At 42.1% G+C, this 18,940-nt stretch overlaps 1 protein-coding gene across 2 annotated transcripts in view; it reads left to right on the forward strand.

Moving 5' to 3' along the window:
- The first annotated feature begins 3,359 nt into the window (after nucleotides 1-3,359).
- The window catches only part of LOC311127171 (alpha-mannosidase 2-like), a 56,386-nt gene continuing 40,805 nt past the window's right edge, over nucleotides 3,360-18,940 (forward strand). For both annotated transcript variants that reach the window (XM_084158950.1, XM_084158949.1), the window contains exons 1-6: nucleotides 3,360-3,859; nucleotides 4,754-5,011; nucleotides 10,663-10,807; nucleotides 12,539-12,710; nucleotides 14,682-14,809; nucleotides 15,714-15,887. In XM_084158950.1, coding sequence (XP_084015076.1) covers nucleotides 3,719-3,859; nucleotides 4,754-5,011; nucleotides 10,663-10,807; nucleotides 12,539-12,710; nucleotides 14,682-14,809; nucleotides 15,714-15,887 — 1,018 coding nt within the window. In that variant the 5' untranslated portion in view covers nucleotides 3,360-3,718. The remainder of the gene's footprint in view (nucleotides 3,860-4,753; nucleotides 5,012-10,662; nucleotides 10,808-12,538; nucleotides 12,711-14,681; nucleotides 14,810-15,713; nucleotides 15,888-18,940) is intronic.

Consider the following 18,940-nt stretch of genomic DNA (forward strand, 5'->3'; position numbering starts at 1 on the left):
CTCGGTGGACTTTGTCACGGACCTTCCCCCCTCTCAGGGGAATACCACTATTCTGGTCGTTGTGGATCGGTTCTCTAAGGCCTGTCGTCTCATTCCAATGCCGGGTCTCCCTACTTCCCTACAGACCGCTGAGGCTTTGTTCACCCACGTCTTCCGGCACTACGGGGTTCCCGAGGATATAGTGTCTGATCGGGGTCCCCAATTCACCTCTAGAGTCTGGAGGGCGTTCATGGAATGCTTGGGGGTCTCGGTTAGCCTTACCTCGGGTTACCACCCTGAGAGTAACGGGCAGGTGGAGAGAGTGAACCAGGATGTGGGTAGGTTTCTGAGATCCTATTGCCAGGGCCGGCCGGAGGAGTGGTCGGGGTATATCCCCTGGGCAGAGATGGCTCAGAACTCTCTTCGCCACTCCTCTATTAACCTGACCCCTTTTCAGTGCGTGTTAGGGTATCAGCCGGTTCTGGCACCATGGCATCAGAGCCAGATCGAGGCTCCTGCGGTGGATGAGTGGTTTCGGCGCTCGGAGGAGACGTGGAACGCTGCACACGTACATCTGCAGCGGGCCATCCGCAGGCAGAAGGCGAGCGCCGATCTCCACCGCAGTGAGGGTCCAGTATACGCCCCTGGAGATCGAGTCTGGCTCTCGACTCGAAACCTGCCACTTTGCCTGCCCTGCCGGAAGCTTGGCCGGCGGTTTGTGGGGCCATTTAAAGTCCTGAGGAGATTGAACGAGGTGTGTTACAAGTTGAAACTGCCTAATGACTATCACATTAACCCCTCGTTCCATGTGTCTCTCCTCAGGCCGGTGGTAGCTGGTCCACTCCAGGAGAGTGAGATAAGAGAGACCCCTCCGCCCCCACTGGACATCGAGGGGGCTCCGGCGTACTCAGTCCGGTCCATCGTGGATTCGAGACGTCGGATGGGGGGTCTACAATATCTCGTGGAGTGGGAGGGGTACGGTCCGGAGGAACGGTGCTGGGTGCCTAGGAGGGACATTTTAGATCCATCCCTCCTGACTGAGTTCCACCGTAGACATCCTACGCGCCCTGCTCCACGTCCTCCTGGCCGTCCCCGAGGCCGGGGTCGTCAAGGGGGGGGTACTGTCACGAATTCCGCCGAGACTGCTCCTCCTCCTTGTTCGGGCAGGCTTTGGCATTCGTCGTCCCCGGAGTACTAGCTGCTACCGCTTGATGTTCTCTATGTTTGTTTGGTTTTGTCTTGTTGGTGCACCTGTTTCGTATTATGTATTGATTATGTCACCTATAAGTTTCCTTTGGTTTTGTTTGCAGTTGTGTGTTGTTGTCCGCCTGTCCGCTGGTGAATGTTATTTGTTTTCTAGTTGTTAGTGTTTTACGCACTGTTTGCGTAATCGCTCGCCTCCTGTGTTTTGAGGCCCGTTATTTTGTATTTGTCTTTGTGACAATTAAAGTCGTTTTCGACTAAGCTTCTGTGTCCTGCGCCTGACTCCAACACCGCATCCACATCAGCTTCTGACAAGGAGAAATGGGCCAAAATTCACCCAGCTTATTGTGGGAAGCTTGTGGAAGGCTACCCAAAACGTTTGACCCAAGTTAAACAATTTAAAGGCAATGCTACCAAATACTAATTGAGTGTATGTAAACTTCTGACCCACTGGGAATGTGATGAAATAAATAAAAGCTGGTATAAATCATTCTCTCTACTATTATTCTGACATTTCACATTCTTAAAATAAAGTGGTGAACCTATCTGACCTAAAACAGGGAATTTTTACTAGGATTAAATGTCAGGAATTGTGAAAAACTGAGTTTATATGTATTTGGCTAAGGTGTATGTAAACGTCCGACTTCAACTGTATAAACGCAGTTGCCACACACACGCCCACACAGACACACAAAGACAAACACACAAGCCTTCGCCTCACTAATGTTAACAGGGGTCACAGTGGTCACACACACGACCCAGCATCAGATCGAAGTTGTCCATCTCCAGCAGGCTGCAAGTGATGCATTGTGCCCACCAAGCCACTATAGGTGGTCCTAGCCAAGTGCAAGGAGGAGCGCCAAGCCCACCTGAAGCTGTAGTCGCTGCCAAAGGTGCTTCAACAAAGTACTGAGTAAAGGGTCTGAATACTTACGTAAATGTTATATTTCTGTACATTTGCAAAAAAATCTAAAAACCTGTTTTTGCTTTGTCGTTACGGGGTATTGTGTGTAGATTGATGAGGGGGAAAACTATTTAATCAATTTTAGAATAAGGCTGTAACGTAACAACATGTGGAAAAAGTCAAGGGGTCTGAATACTTTCCTAATGCACTGTATGTATGAGCTTCGAAAATATTTGAAGAAATAATATTGACATTGCAGCAAGATTAATGAAGTTATTTAAACGAATGAATGATTGACTGCCAAATCTAGATGATTTGACCTTGAAGAAATAATTACTACAGTTTATTGATAAAAAAGTTTTTATTAATATTATTATTAATACTAGTAGTAGTATTAATAATATTAGTAGTAGTAGTAGTAGTAGTAGTAGTCGTATTAGCCTAATATAAATAGTTGATAATTCACACTCCATTACCCCATTAATCTATCCATATATTTTTTTTACCTGTTAAATTTGATCAAAATAATGGTCTATTTTTCGTCACCAAATGATGTCAGAGGAGGCGTATGCAAGTTTCGGTTCTCCGGTGCCCTACTAGTCTACTACTGTGGCCTGGAGAGAGAGAAGGGAGACGTTTCTCAGTTGTGAGATTACATTCACAAAGGAAACTGGTAACGCAAAGAAAATAGCCTATCAATTGCGCATTCGTGTCGCCTTTCTCATTCCATACATGCTGACTGAAATTTGTGGCGTTTTCAATTTGTTTGCCTATCTCAATCTTACAATCAGGATGGAGTAAGAAATGAACATTTGTCGGTGGAGCTGGTCCATTTCCGCAGATGCTGCTGACGTTTGCGATGATATAGCGTCACATCTTGAACACTCGTTTTCAATTCCAAATGTTGAAAATATGAACGAGATCAAGTAGAAGCTGGCATTTGGAGAGCCTGGAAACATCAGTGGCGCGCGCTGAACATGCCCATTCAGCTGTTTTCACGAGGTCTCAAAATGAGTGTTTTCTAGAGTTAATTACCAACTTTTGGCATCACCAATGAATGATTGGAGACGTGTTTTCTGGAAGATACTATAGTGGGATAAGGGCAATGACCGCAAAACTATGGAGTTGGAAACGTTTACACATTGTGCGCTAGACTAAAAATGCAGTAACGCACGACTTCACCTGTGCGCCCAAATGAAAGTTGTGAGTCGGTAGGCGGCGCACGTTCATACCATATGCTTTTCACTTCCTCGTTTAATTTGAACAGAAAACAAGTACAGGAAGGAGACGGGGTCGATCTGCTGAATCACACAAATCTTTCACACTAAAACTTTGCGACTGAGGACGCAGTCTGTGGTTCAGGCTACCTTTGGGTGACAGATCCAGCTTTTTAAAGTTTATTGTACATAGGAGTTAATGTCTACAATTATGTAAGTTCCGTCGTAACACACTAAAGAAGAATTTATTACAACTTTTTTTTTTAGCGTTTTAGGAATTGCATAACATTTTTCTGATCCTCACGGTGGAGTCAAGACATCGACCATTCCCTGAGGGTGATTTACATGACTATAGGATATTGCAGTCACTCAATGCGATCACCTTCGATTCACCTGGCAGTATCGATTGTAAATTATGATGAAGCTCAGTCGGCAATTCACTGTTTTTGGCAGTGCTATATTTTGTGTAGTGGTCTTCTCATTGTACCTGATGCTGGATCACCTGCAATTAGACCATACCAAAAGTCCAAACAACGGTGGGGATAGATTGCAAAATGTAAGTCTGAATTATTTTCTCTATTTTTGCAGTCTAGATCAGACATGCATGTGTAAGATATAGCCTATAACTGAGGAACGTTGTTTTTACATTGTTGCACAAATATGAATGAATTTATTTCCTCATAATCCTATCTCTGCTACTGTGTAGAGAACTGGTGTTGACTGGCTGCTGTAGGTAGTAGTAGGCCCTACTAGTCGTTTTTACAATGTTACAATGTACCAACGTTCCAGGCAATGTTTAAAAGTTTTCACTTCCGACAGGAAACACCTTTTCAACTGTAGCCATGATAGAGTTATCGTCTTGAAACGGACATGGTTCCAATAAACACAAGTGTATTACTTTTTGGAAGTCCAAGGTTCATTTGCAAATTGAGATCTTGATATCGTGGGGTTGTGTGTCGCATAATTCCATTCTGAATGAGTGAAAACTAGTATTTCTAGGCAAACAAAAACAATGTTCCAGCATAACCTACACCCTATTATTATACAGCTATGTTGCACCTAGTGCTCTTGCCCTAGGTCTGGGAGAGACTAAGTGAAAACTGGTAAAAGTGGACATGTTTGTGCAACAAGAAGGTGACTGACCTCTTGTTATCTCTTTATTCGTCATTTCCACTTCCTTTCACTGAGGGCTTAACAATTAACCCTATATGCATTGACACTTTGGATTTGTGTAATATAGTATGCTATATTTGTCACCATGGATGACATACCCATAGGTCCTCATTTTGGTAACACTACAATAAGGTTACTTTTATTAAGGGTTTACAATTAGTTTATTGACTGTCATTATAACTCATTTATAAATGGTTATTGCATAATAATTAGATGCATACTGTATTGTATAAGCCAGTGAACTTGTTTTCCTCCGTTCCTTCTTCTCCTTGACCAGGGCCAGTTGTCAATCCTGCAGGGTAAGATTGACCGCTTGGAAAGACTACTGGCAGAGAACAATGAGATCATAACCAACATCAGGGACTCTGTGATCAACCTGAAGGAGTCGGTCAAGGATGGGGGTCCTGATGGAGGGAACATGAGCCAAGGGCCTTACCCAGAACTGCTGGCTTCGCCTCCTCTGGTCCTCCCTATTGACATCCAAGACTGTCAGTTTGCAGCAAGGGAGTTCTCCAAGCCAGCAGATGGGGTGCAGGTAAGACTTTTAGAGAGAATTAGAAACAGCTCAGGTATTTGTAGATGCAATGCTGTTGTAGGATTGAACTACGATTGGATCTATTCAACATACTCCAGTGAAAGTTTGAAGTGAACAAAACTTCAATGGGCAGCGTTATAACTGCCAGTGTTATTTTTTATTGAACTCTAACCTATTTTGACAAGTTGAAATCGTTATACAGAGAGACATCATCATGATCTCATTACCACGCTGAATTGCTCCTACCATCAGTGTGAAATATGAAGCCTTGTAATAGCCATGGGGGAAATACTTGTTACAGTGTGACGTGACTATGGTGTTAAAATGAAGGACAAATGTAAAAACCATTACACTACTATTACACTGTGTCATGAATATGTTCTTGAATATTTTTCAAATTAATATCATGATAGTGCTGAGTGATTAGTGTTTTTTTAGGTTGATTCGGTTTCGGTACGATTATAAAAAAATAAACACTGTTTCCGGTTTCGATTATTTAAAAAAATTATTAAATGCTCTATGCATTATGACGGTTGAATGCTTTAACAACACAGAATAAAACAATTAATAAAAGTCCCATGATGGTAGTGACTGTCCATTACTTATCACTTATTAACCATCATTTATTCACATTACTTTAATAAAATATTTCAGTTGTGGTGTATATTACATTTGTTTTATTTGATGACTTTATTATTTCATTCCAAGTCATCATCTCTATACAGCTGCTGCCTATGCTGCCTGACAAAATCACTATTTTAGTAGTTCTTCAAAGTAAATAAGGCATACTTTTATGACTGCTGAATACCAACTATCAATCACTTAGATCATGTATTTTCAGGTAGATACCTCGCGAAGCAACTGCTCTCTATCCCTCTCGATCGCATATTATTCTGTCTCCCTCGCCGTGTCTGCCCCACACTAACCTAATGTAGCAGGTGTAAAAGAAACACACAGACCAGACAAGTAGGCGCGCAATGGATTATGGTCATTGTAGTTCATCACCACGTTTTCTGTGCTGAACTATTTAGAAGATTGGCCTCTTGGAAACTAGAACTCCCTACTACCTCACATAGTTCGGGCTTGATCTGATTTATCTGTAGAGAAACTGTGCATTGAGCTAAACAAAAACAAAAAACGAAATGGAATTCTAATAATTGAACCAACATTTGTCAATTAGTTGTTTAAAAACTGAAAAATTACAGAAATGTCAGTTAATCACTCAGCACCTACAGTGGGGAAAAAAAGTATTTAGTCAGCCACCAATTGTGCAAGTTCTCCCACTTAAAAAGATGAGAGAGGCCTGTAATTTTCATCATAGGTACACGTCAACTATGACAGACAAATTGAGAATTTTTTTCTCCAGAAAATCACATTGTAGGATTTTTAATGAATTTATTTGCAAATTATGGTAGAAAATAAGTATTTGGTCACCTACAAACAAGCAAGATTTCTGGCTCTCACAGACCTGTAACTTCTTCTTTAAGAGGCTCCTCTGTCCTCCACTCGTTACCTGTATTAATGGCACCTGTTTGAACTTGTTATCAGTATAAAAGACACCTGTCCACAACCTCAAACAGTCACACTCCAAACTCCACTATGGCCAAGAACAAAGAGCTGTCAAAGGACACCAGAAACAAAATTGTAGACCTGCACCAGGCTGGGAAGACTGAATCTGCAATAGGTAAGCAGCTTGGTTTGAAGAAATCAACTGTGGGAGCAATTATTAGGAAATGGAAGACATACAAGACCACTGATAATCTCCCTCGATCTGGGGCTCCACGCAAGATCTCACCCAGTGGGGTCAAAATGATCACAAGAACGGTGAGCAAAAATCCCAGAACCACACGGGGGGACCTAGTGAATGACCTGCAGAGAGCTGGGACCAAAGTAACAAAGCCTACCATCAGTAACACACTACGCCGCCAGGGACTCAAATCCTGCAGTGCCAGACGTGTCCCCCTGCTTAAGCCAGTACATGTCCAGGCCCGTCTGAAGTTTGCTAGAGTGCATTTGGATGATCCAGAAGAGGATTGGGAGAATGTCATATGGTCAGATGAAACCAAAATAGAACTTTTTGGTAAAAACTCAACTCGTCGTGTTTGGAGGACAAAGAATGCTGAGTTGCATCCAAATAACACCATACCTACTGTGAAGCATGGGGGTGGAAACATCATGCTTTGGGGCTGTTTTTCTGCAAAGGGACCAGGACGACTGATCCGTGTAAAGGAAAGAATGAATGGGGCCATGTATTGTGAGATTTTGAGTGAAAACCTCCTTCCATCAGCAAGGGCATTGAAGATGAAACGTGGCTGGGTCTTTCAGCATGACAATGATCCCACACACCGCCCGGGCAACGAAGGAGTGGCTTCGTAAGAAGCATTTCAAGGTCCTGGAGTGGCCTAGCCCCAAAACATCACTGCTCTAGAGGAGATCTGCATGGAGGAATGGGCCAAAATACCAGCAACAGTGTGTGAAAACCTTGTGAAGACTTACAGAAAACGTTTGACCTGTGTCATTGCCAACAAAGGGTATATAACAAAGTATTGAGAAACTTTTGTTATTGACCAAATACTTATTTTCCACCATAATTTGCAAATAAATCCATAAAAAATCCTACAATGTGATTTTCTGGATTTTATTTCCTCATTTTGTCTGTCATAGTTGACGTGTACCTATGATGAAAATTACAAGCCTCTCTCATCTTTTTAAGTGGGAGAACTTGCACAATTGGTGGCTGACTAAATACTTTTTTCCCCCACTGTATATCATGAGCATACAGAGCGCATAATGGGCTGCGCCACTGCTTGTAACTAACTATAAGTTAAAGCTACAATATGTAATGTTTTGGGTGGCCCGACCAAATTCACATAGAAATGTGAGTTATCGATCTTTCATTCTCATTGAAAGCAAGTCTACGAAGTGGTAGATCTGTTCTATGTGCGCTATTTCTATGCTTCCCGTTCTTAAGTTTTGTTTTTGCGTCTTTTACTTTCGGTTTTGTACATCAGCTTCAAAAAGTTGAAAATATAATATTTTTGGTTATGGAAAATATATTTCACAGCGGTTTCGATGGTACAATGATTCTCAACACAATGACTGCTTGTTTTGGCACATAAACTGAAATTAGGGAAACTATTAGAATTTTAGAAACCAGGAAATGGCGGAGTGATTTCTGCATAGTGTGTCTTTAAGTATAACTATAAGAAATCTAAGCTCAGGGCTCCAGCCAGCTATGCATTTGGTTTGCTAACTTGCTAGGAGGTAAGTGGCTAGATGTCAAGATCAAGCTTCTTGGTCCCTGAGTCGACTAGGTGAAAAATCTGTGGATGTGCCCTTGAGCAAGGCACTTAACCCTAATTGTTCCAGTAAATTGCTCTGGATAACAGCGCACCTTTTGTGCACTTCCGGTAATACCGTATACCCCGGTATGGTACAGAAACGGTATGACGGTATGAAAATCTGGATACCGCAATACCCCATAATGACAAAGCAAAAACAGGTTTTTAGACATTTTTGCACGTTTATTAAAAATAAAAACCAGAAATATCACATTTACATAAGCATTCAGACCCTTTACTCAGTACTTTGTTGAAGCACCTTTGGCAGCGATTACAGCCTCAAGTCTTCTTGGGTATGACGATACAAGCTTGGCACACTTGTATTTGGGGAGTTTCTCCCATTCTTCTCTGCAGATCTTCTCAAGCTCTGTCAGATTGGATAGGGAGCGTCGCTGCACAGCTATTTTCAGGTCTCTCCAGAGAAGTTAGATCGGGTTCAAGTCTGGGCTTTGGCTGGGCCACTCAAGGACATTCAGAGACTTGTCCCGAAGCCACTCCTGCGTTGTCTTGGCTGTGTGCTTAGGGTCGTTGTCCTGTTGGTAGGTGAACTTTCGCCCCAGTCTGAGGTCCTGGGCGCTCTGGTGCAGGTTTTCATCAAGGATCTCTCTGTACTTTGCTCCGTTCATCTTTCCCTCGATCCTGACTAGTCTCCCAGTCCCTGCCGCTGAAAAACATCCCCACAGCATGATGCTGCCACCATCATGCTTCACTGTAGGGATGGTGCCAGGTTTCCTCCAGACGTGACGCTTGGCATTCAGGCCAAAGAGTTCAATCTTGGTTTCATCAGACCAGATAATCTTGTTTCTTATGGTCTGAGTCCTTTAGGTGCCTTTTGGCAAACTCCAAGTGGGCTATCATGTGCCTTTTACTGAGGACTGGCTTCCATCTGGCCACTCTACCATAAAGGCCTGATTGGTGGAGTGCTGCAGAGATGGTTGTCTTTCTGGAAGATTCTCCCATCTCCACAGAGGAACTCTGGAGCTCTGTCAGAGTGACCATCGGGTTCTTGGTCACCTCCCTGACCAATGCCCTTCTCCCCCGATTGCTCAGTTTGGCCGGGCGGCCAGCTCTAGGAAGAGTCTTGGTGGTTCCAAACTTCTTCAATTTTTAAGAATGATGGAGGCCACTGTGTTCTTGGGGACCTTCAATGCTGCAGAAATGTTTTGGTACCCTTCCCCAGATCTGTGCCTTGACACAATCCTGTCTACGGACAATTCCTTCGACCTTATGGCTTGGTTTTTGCTCTGACATGCACTGTCAACTGTGGGACCTTATATAGACAGGTGTGTGCCTTTCCAAATCATGTCCAATCAGTTGAATTTACCACAGGTGGACTCCAGTCAAGTTGTAGAAACATCTCAAGGATGATCAATGGAAAGAGGATGCACCTGAGCTCAATTTCGAGTCTCATAGCAAAGGGTCTGAATACTTATATAAATAAGGTATTTCTGTTTTTCATTTTTAATAAATGTTCAAACATTTCTACAAACCTGTTTTCGCTTTGACATTATGGGGTATGTGTGTAGATTGATGAGGATAATTCTTTTAAAAATCAGTTTTAGAATAAGGCTGTAACGTAACAAATTGTGGAAAAAGTCAAGGGGTCTGAATACTTTTCGAAGGCACTGTATGTCATCACATTTCTTCTTGACACCAATCATGATAACAAGCTCTTTTCTGCGTTTCATATTCCTGTTATTAAAATCATGGTTTTAGTCAGTGGCTCTTGTACCATTACGTACTGTGCATGTACATATAAAACCATGACAGATAATACATTCTTTCATCTTGTCCTCTCCAATTATACCATCATTTTATTTGGCCATAAGACAAAGACAGATATTTAAGTTGGCGCAAGTCCCAAAGAAACTCCAAGCAGCCTCTGTTGCATTAGAAGTTCCATCTCTCATTTGCATTCTTCTGACCTGCTGATATCACAGATAATCCAGGAACAGATGCTCTGTTTTCTCTGTTTTCTTTCTTTTTGACCGCTACTGTGACTTAAAGTAAACAAAAAACTGAAACTGAACCAAATACACTAAACTTCCATAAACAAATTCTAGAGTAGGCAACATAGCCTAATAAAGTGAGGCTTTGCTGCAAACCAGTGTCACGGTTTATTGGTGGCAATATTGTTCAATACTTTTAATACTTCTAATAATACATTGTTGACAATAAACAGGTGAAATATACTTCATTGTATGTTAGCCTTCTTCATGGTAGTAGTTTACCTCAAATAATATCCCACTATTTGTCTCAGAGAGAAACAGAAACAGGGGTTCAAGTGTTTGTTTTTTGTGTCTTTTTCAGTTGATGGATGTTAATGATCTTCTGACCTTTGACAATCCTGATGGGGGAGTGTGGAAACAAGGATTTGATATCACCTACCGGGAGAATGAATGGGACAGCGAGCCACTACAAGTCTTTGTTGTGCCCCACTCACACAATGATCCTGGTAAGCAGTGCACTACTTCAGAGAGCATTAAAGGGACAACACACTCCAAAATCAAGTTGTAGTTCTTCACAATCGATTGTGTGGGACATGGATTTATCTTGACATAAGACTGCCTTTTAGGTTTAAAAACATCTGCTCATTTTATTTTGGAGTATATTGTCCCTTTAAAGCTAATCTGGAAACACTGGACTTTCCTCTGTGACTTCTTCAATGCTTTGTTTTCTCTACTTAATACAATCACACCTCGTATAGACAGGAGGCAAGGCGTAGGCAGTTCCACAGCAGTCAGGATTCATTTTTCATATTTATTTTTCCTAGGTTAATTGTGTTTCATGGTCTGCCAGGGGAAATAGCATTATACCATAGTATACAGCGTAAAGACAAGCATTATATCACAGTATACAACGTAAAGACAAGCATTATATCACAGTATACAACGTAAAGATAGGCATTATACCACAGTATACAACGTAAAGACAAGCATCATATCACAGTATACAACGTAAAGACAAGCATTATACCACAGTATACAACGTAAAGACAAGCATCATATCACAGTATACAACGTAAAGACAAGCATTATACCACAGTATACAACGTAAAGACAAGCATCATATCACAGTATACAACGTAAAGACAAGCATTATACCACAGTATACAACGTAAAGACAAGCATTATATCACAGTATACAACGTAAAGACAAGCATTATACCACAGTATACAACGTAAAGACAAGCATTATACCACAGTATACAACGTAAAGACAAGCATTATACCACAGTATACAACGTAAAGACAAGCATTATACCACAGTATACAACGTAAAGACAAGCATTATACCACAGTATACAACGTAAAGACAAGCATTATACCACAGTATACAACGTAAAGACAAGCATTATACCACAGTAACAACATAAAGGTCATAGAGCAATTGATGAAAGTCTTGTCCTGTTACCACTTGAAAAAAACGAAAACAATTGTTCAGAAAAAGAAAACAATTGATCAGACATATAAGAAGCCTGTTTTCTATACATTTCCTCACTGTTACATTTTCCACAGAAACAGAGCATTTGAATGATGTATTGCATTGTGAAGGCGAAGTCCCTCACAAGCATTCTAGAGACTAAGGCGTCAGTGCAGGCAATAAGAGTAGTGGTAGTTTCCGGCGTTTGTCACGTCGTGTGTATGCTCAGTAGCAGCATCTGCAGCCCAGTTACAGCCAGGGCCAGTCTATTCTTTGTTCCTGAGATTGGTTAACTCTTTAGTAACCCGAGCTGGCTTTCTGGTTTGACTGGGGTGGTCTTCCCTTACAGCTGTATACAGTGGCTCATGACAATACTCACGCCCTTGTACAGTTTAAAAGCACTGTTTGCCGTTCACTGAATGATTTATCCTGTTTTATCTTGCAGTGGAAAGAACGATGCAATGTTCAGACTTTTTTTGAATGCATTGATTTTCATTGGAAATATGATAACATTATGTTGTGAAATCAATGGATGTGGCATATTGATTGAACCACATGTTCTGCTCATTCACCTGATGATGATGATGATGATGATGATGGCTTTATCGAATCCGCTTATTGAATCTATGGCAGACAGACAGACAGACAGACCACACAGCATTTACATAGAAGTGAACATATGTAGATTATTCCTTACACACCACTCTACAGTTGTAATATATGCTCTTCCACTGTTGATAGTTGTCCATTTGTACATTTTCAGGATGGCTGAAGACGTTTGATGACTACTACCGGGACCAGACCCAGCACATCCTGAACAACATGGTGGTGAAACTCCACGAGGACAGCCGCAGGAAAATGATCTGGTCTGAGATCTCCTACTTCTCCAAGTGGTGGGACAACATCGACGACCAGAAGAGAGACGCTGTCAAGAGGTAGGAGTTCTGTCTGTCTGTCTGTGTGTGTCATTCTAGCTTCAAGGTGAAATCAATATGAGCAGCAAATCACTTATGGATTCTGTAATTGTATTCTTGATTTAGCTTGGCTGCTGTAAACGTGGAAACTAATTCCTTAGTGGATTTGAAATAAGATTTCGATGCTCCTCTGTTATTCCCATTTTAATTAAAGCAAGGTTATACATTGCTTAGGGCTAGCGGTTTTATAGGGTTTATTAAAAATGCAGTGAAATTAGAAGTGAAGATGTTTTACATAAATTAACTCAACAACACCACAGCCTGAGATTGTCATTATACGGTATGTACAGGTAAATCAATGGCCGCATCCCAGTTTACAGTACAACGATTCTTTACTCTGCCTGGTAGCAGGAGTTAATTGGTTTGAATCGCCTTAACAAGCCAAACTGACTCCAAATGGTCTTGAGGTCATAAAATCAATTGTGCTTGTGAGAGGCACATGGGCTCACACTATCTCTCGCTCACTCTGCCTCAGTCTCTTTTCTGTTGACAATGTCCCCTTGAGGATGTAACGGTTGTCAGGAGTCAGGGGGTTCTCTGGGATCGACATGGAGGGAGTGAGAGGGAGAGGGTTTTCCGCTTCAGAAAACAGCCCCAAAAGCAAAGAGGGTGTCACAAATGCTGTGTGCATTGGCCATGCTCACGACGAGCTACTGGCTGGTAGGCTTCAGCACTAAGCCCTGGGAGATTACAAAACGGTGTATGAAATGCAATAAATATTTCAGCTGCAGGTTAGAATTCCAATTAGGAGCACAAGCAAAAACAGCCTTAAGGTGAAGGATGGAGGAAGATGAAAAATCCAACACAAATATTTATTCACTATTGATTTGATTCGCAGGGAGTTCAAAGCGAACCAGATCCATTCCTTTTTTTGGGGGAGAATATTCCGTGTTTACTCTTTTTTTGAAGGGTGTTGCTACCCATTTAATAACTTATTTTCTTTGCGGGTTTTCATTTTATGTCAGCAAATTCAAGGTCTTGCAGTTTTCCACGTCACAGTACACAGAGAAGTCTCGCTCAAGAAATTCAAACAAACAACCTCATAATTTCTTCAGAATGCACCTTTAGAATTTGAGAGGAACATGTTTTTGAGCAGCATGTTTCGGTTTGTAGGAGGGCCACATCCATCCTCGTTAGAATGCAGTGTTGCTATCTGCTCAGTGAAGATGGCACATGCCTTCATCCCTCCAACTCTTCAATACCAGGACAAACCTACACTACACACCACTTCCACCTGTCCAATCATAGAACAATGAAAGAAACCCACTGGTGATTGAATGATCCCAGAGAAAAATCATGTGTCCAAGGGGAGAAAATAAAAAGCAATTTCTATTTCTATAACGAAAAGTGCTGAGTCGTCATACGTTGCTTTGCTGCTCCAATGCTCTTATTATAGGGGCTTGCCAGGGACATGTTAAAGAAGTCTGCAATTGAAAATTGCTCCGCGAACAGAGGAAAGATGCTGACTCAAAATCAATGCAAGAGGTTTCTAATAAGAGAGGGGAGTATCTCCTAAAGTGGTTGATTTTACTCTTAGGACATAGGAGTAAGATAATTAAACAGCAACAGATGAAAAGATGGTTTGTATTATTGCAATAAGTAGGGCCTTGATTTTTTCCTTACCACGTGAGGTGATGTCTCGTGCAACTAAGATGTATGGATGACACCCTTAGAATGTCGTATTATCATGTCATAATGTTTGTGACTGAAAGCATCTATTTTTAATCCAGTGTTTTTTTTAACAAGTAATAAACATATCTGTCGGTGTTGCTCAGAATTTTGAACTGAAAAAGAGGGCTCAAATTCATAAAGCTGCAGGGTTTTTGGATCGCTTCACGATTTGTTTGTTTTTATTTTGGCTTTGAACTATGAAACGGTAATTGACTGAGTTGACAGTCTGAGATCCTGATCATTTTGCTCTGTGTTGTTTAGTCTGGTTGAGCGAGGCCAGTTGGAGATTACAACGGGAGGCTGGGTGATGCCTGATGAAGCCAACTCACACTACTTTGCATTAATTGACCAGCTATTGGAGGGACACCAGTGGTTGGAGAGACATTTGGGTGAGTACATAATATATCAGGCATTTGTTATCTGGAAAGAGATCGTAAAAAAACAAATGTTGTTGACATGCACAACATACACTGAGTGTACAAAACATTAGGAACATCTTTCTAGTATTGCGTTGCACCCCCTTTTGCCCTCAGAACAGCTTCAATTATTCAGAGGGATGGACTCTACAAGGTGTCGAAAGCGTTCCACAGGGATGCTGGCCCATGTTGACTCAAATGCTTTGACTCCACTACCATTCCCCCTTTCAAAGGCACTTAAATATTTTGTCTTGCACATTCACCCTCTGAATGGCACACATACACAATCCATGTCTCAATTGTTTCGAGGCTTAAAAATCCGTCTTTAACATGTCTCCACCCCTTCATCTACACTGATTGAAGTGGATTTAACAAGTGACATCAATAATGGATCATAGCTTTAACCTGGATTCACCTGGTCAGTCTATGTCATGGAAAGGTGTTCATGTTGTTTTGTACACTCGCTGTGAAGCTGTTTGTGTTCCTGTGCTGGAACATGCAGTCACAAACTATAGCTACTTACTAGTGATTTGTCTTTAATTAACACTCTGCTAATGTTTTGTACACTCAGTGTATTTGTTCAGCATATTTGTTATTTTGCATGATTGACACAAAATGATCGGCATACTTTAACCATCAGAGATTTTAACTGTTTATACATGAACACATTAACCCAGTGGCAGCTGGTGACTTAAACAGTTAGGGAGGATGACAAATGAAAACTGGTTGATTTAATGGAATGACCTGTGTAACAGATGTTTATTATAAGGATTTGTAGCTTTTCTATTATTTAAAATTTTTCCTCAACATTTTGAGGAGGGTTGCTGCGAACCTTCTCTGCATGAACCTGACTCTTCCCTCTGGTCTTCCCTGCTAGGAGTGAAACCCCAGACGGGCTGGGCTGTGGACCCGTTTGGCCACTCCCCTACCCAGGCGTACCTACTGAAACAGGCTGGCCTGGCCAACATGCTCATCCAGAGGGTGCACTACTCCGTCAAGAAACATTTTGCCAGTCAGAAGACCCTGGAGTTCTTCTGGAGACAAAACTGGGGCAAGTATGCAGACTGACTGTAGCCCTGTGGCTCTCTCAGGGTGCTTTCCCAGTGTCAGTGTTTCCCCTAGCTAGATTGTTTTCTAGGCGGGGTGCTAGGGCCCTCAAATAAACATCCAGTGCCTCTTTCTGATCTCTGCCAATCTCTGCTGGAGATCCGCTCCTCATGCCTCTATTCTCAGTGGTTCAGTGTTTCAGGCGCTATCTTATCCATTTCAATTTAGCATTTAGCATATTCAAAGTCCTAGTTCTACTTCTATAGACAGAAACAAAATAACATGACCTCAGAGTGACTACTTCATACTCAGTAGAAAACGCATGCTTCCAGCTACTTCCAATTCCTTTACATATTTGCTGTGGCTGATGCTGTGGATGGTTTGATGCCATGTGTTGAACTCTGGGCAGTCAGCTTGTGTAACTATCAGCGCTAGGATAGGCGACAGTAGCATCAGCTGTGGATGTTATTGAGTCGCTCAGACCACAGCAGAGGGATTTCTCATGTCAATAGATAATTACACGCGTATCACATGCAAGAGCATACTCGTCTCTCAAGGCTCCGATTTTGTTTGCCGTCATTTTATAGCATCTGTGGTAAACGGGATTGGCTCCTTGTATGTCTGGTTGGCATTTCATGCGATGAACAGACCTCGGATCGAATAGTATTTGATTTCTTTCCATTTGTGTTTGATTGAGCCTCTACGGAGTGCCAGATGGGCAGGGTTTGCAATTACGTTGGTTCCATTGCACCAGGCAAGCTCAATCGAGTGCAGCTGAAGTATTTGAAAGAAGATAAATACTATTGAACTCAGGTCTGATGATGAGCATGCTGATTGATAAGAACAATGTAGACCACATCCTCATGACCAAAGGGAGGTCAAATATATAAGGGGTTTCACATTTTCCGTGAACCATCTGCAGTGTGTGTCTTTGTGTGTGCCTGCGCGTGCACTGGGTAGATGATGAAATCGTCTGCAATGCCAGAGCATCTGTCTGTACAATTTTTTATTTACGTCATGTAAATGATCAAATACTATTATGGTCATTTAATAGCAGACAATGATAAAAGATCAGGTCAGTTTGTGCACTGTTCTTATGGTTCACTTTTATTGAAGTGTTTTATGTTATTCTCAGAGTTGAGTACTTGTTGATGCCCTTCAGGAGGCTGAAAAGATTTGCCATGGCCACTCAAATCCTCATAAAGTTCTACAGCTGCACCATCAAGAGCATCTTGACTGGCTGCATCACTGCTTGGAATGGCAATAGCACCGCCGTTGCCCGCAAAGCGCTACGAAGGGTGGTGCGGACAGCCCAGTACATCACTTGGGCCGAGCTCCCTGCCATCCAGGACCTCTATATTTCAGGCGGTGTCAGAGGAAGGCCCAAAAAATTGCCAAAGACTTCAGCCACCCAAGCCATAGACTGTTCACTCTGCTACCGTCTTGCGGAGCATTGGCTCTCGGACCAACAGGCTCCGAGACAGCTTCTACCCCTAAGCCATAAGACTGCTAAATAGCCAAAAGACTCCTAAATAGTCAACCAGTGGTACCCGAACAATCTGCACTGACCCTACACACACTCACTAGACTTTATATACATACCATATACACACACTACACAGTCACTCCCACACACAATCAAATAATACATATGCACACACACACACGCATACCGACACAACACAAACATACCGTTTTTTACATTTACGTCATTTTAGCAGACGCTCTTATCCAGAGCGACTTACAGTTAGTGAATACATATTTTTTTTATATATACTGGCCCCCCGTGTGAATCGAACCCACAACCCTGGCGTTGCAAACCCATGAGTCTCCCGGTCGCGGCCGGCTGCGACAGAGCCTGGATTCGAACCAGGATCTCTAGTGGCACAGTTAGCACTGCGATGCAGTGTCTTAGACCACTGCGCCACTCAGTTGAAGTCGGAAGTTTACATACACCTTAGCCAAATACATTTAAACTCAGTTTTTCACAATCCTGACATTTAATCCTAGTAAAAATTCCCTGTCTTAGGTCAGTTAGGATCACCACTTTATTTTAAGAATGTGAAATGTCAGAATAATAGTAGAGAGCTTTTATTTCTTTCATCACATTCCCAGTGGGTCAGAAGTTTACATACACTCAATTAGTATTTGGTAGCATTGCCTTTAAATTGTTTAACTTGGGTCAAATATTTCGGGTAGCCTTCCACAAGCTTCCCACAATAAGTTGGGTGAATTTTGGCCCATTCCTCCTGACAGAGCTGGTATAACTGAGTCATGTTTGTAGGCCTCCTTGCTCGCACACGCTTTTTCAGTTCTGCCCACACATTTTCTTAGGATTGAGGTCAGGGCTTTGTGATGGCCACTCCAATACCTTGACTTTGTTGTCCTTAAGCCATTTTGCCACAACTTTGGAAGTATGATTGGGGTCATTGTCCATTTGGAAGACCCATTTGCGACCAAGCTTTAACTTCCTGACTGATGTCTTGAGATGTTGCTTCAATATATCCACATAATTTTCCTTCCTCATGATGCCATCTATTTTGTGAAGTGCACCAGTCCCTCCTGCAGCAAAGCACCCCCACAGCATGATGCCACCCCCGTGCTTCACGGTTGGGATGGTGTTCTTCGGCTTGCAAGTAACCCCCTTTTTCCTCCTAACATAACGATGGTCATTATGGCCAAACAGTTCTATTTTTGTTTCATCAGACCAGAAGACATTTCTCCAAAAAGTACGATCTTTGTCCCCATGTGCAGTTGCAAACCGTAGTCTGGCTTTTTTATGGTGGTTTTGGAGCAGTGGCTTCTTCCTTGCTGAGCGGCCTTTCAGGTTATGTCGATATAGGACTCGTTTTACTGTGGATATAGATAATTTTGTACCTGTTTCCTCCAGCATCTTCACAAGGTCCTTTGCTGTTGTTCTGGGATTGATTTGCACTTTTCGCACCAAAGTACGTTCATCTCTAGGAGACAGAACGCGTCTCCTTCCTGAGCGGTATGACGGCTGCGTGGTCCTATGGTGTTTATACTTGCGTACTATTTTTTGTACAGATGAACGTG

Source organism: Coregonus lavaretus (assembly GCF_964263955.1).
Source record: "Coregonus lavaretus genome assembly, chromosome: 4".
NCBI lineage: Eukaryota > Metazoa > Chordata > Actinopteri > Salmoniformes > Salmonidae > Coregonus > Coregonus lavaretus.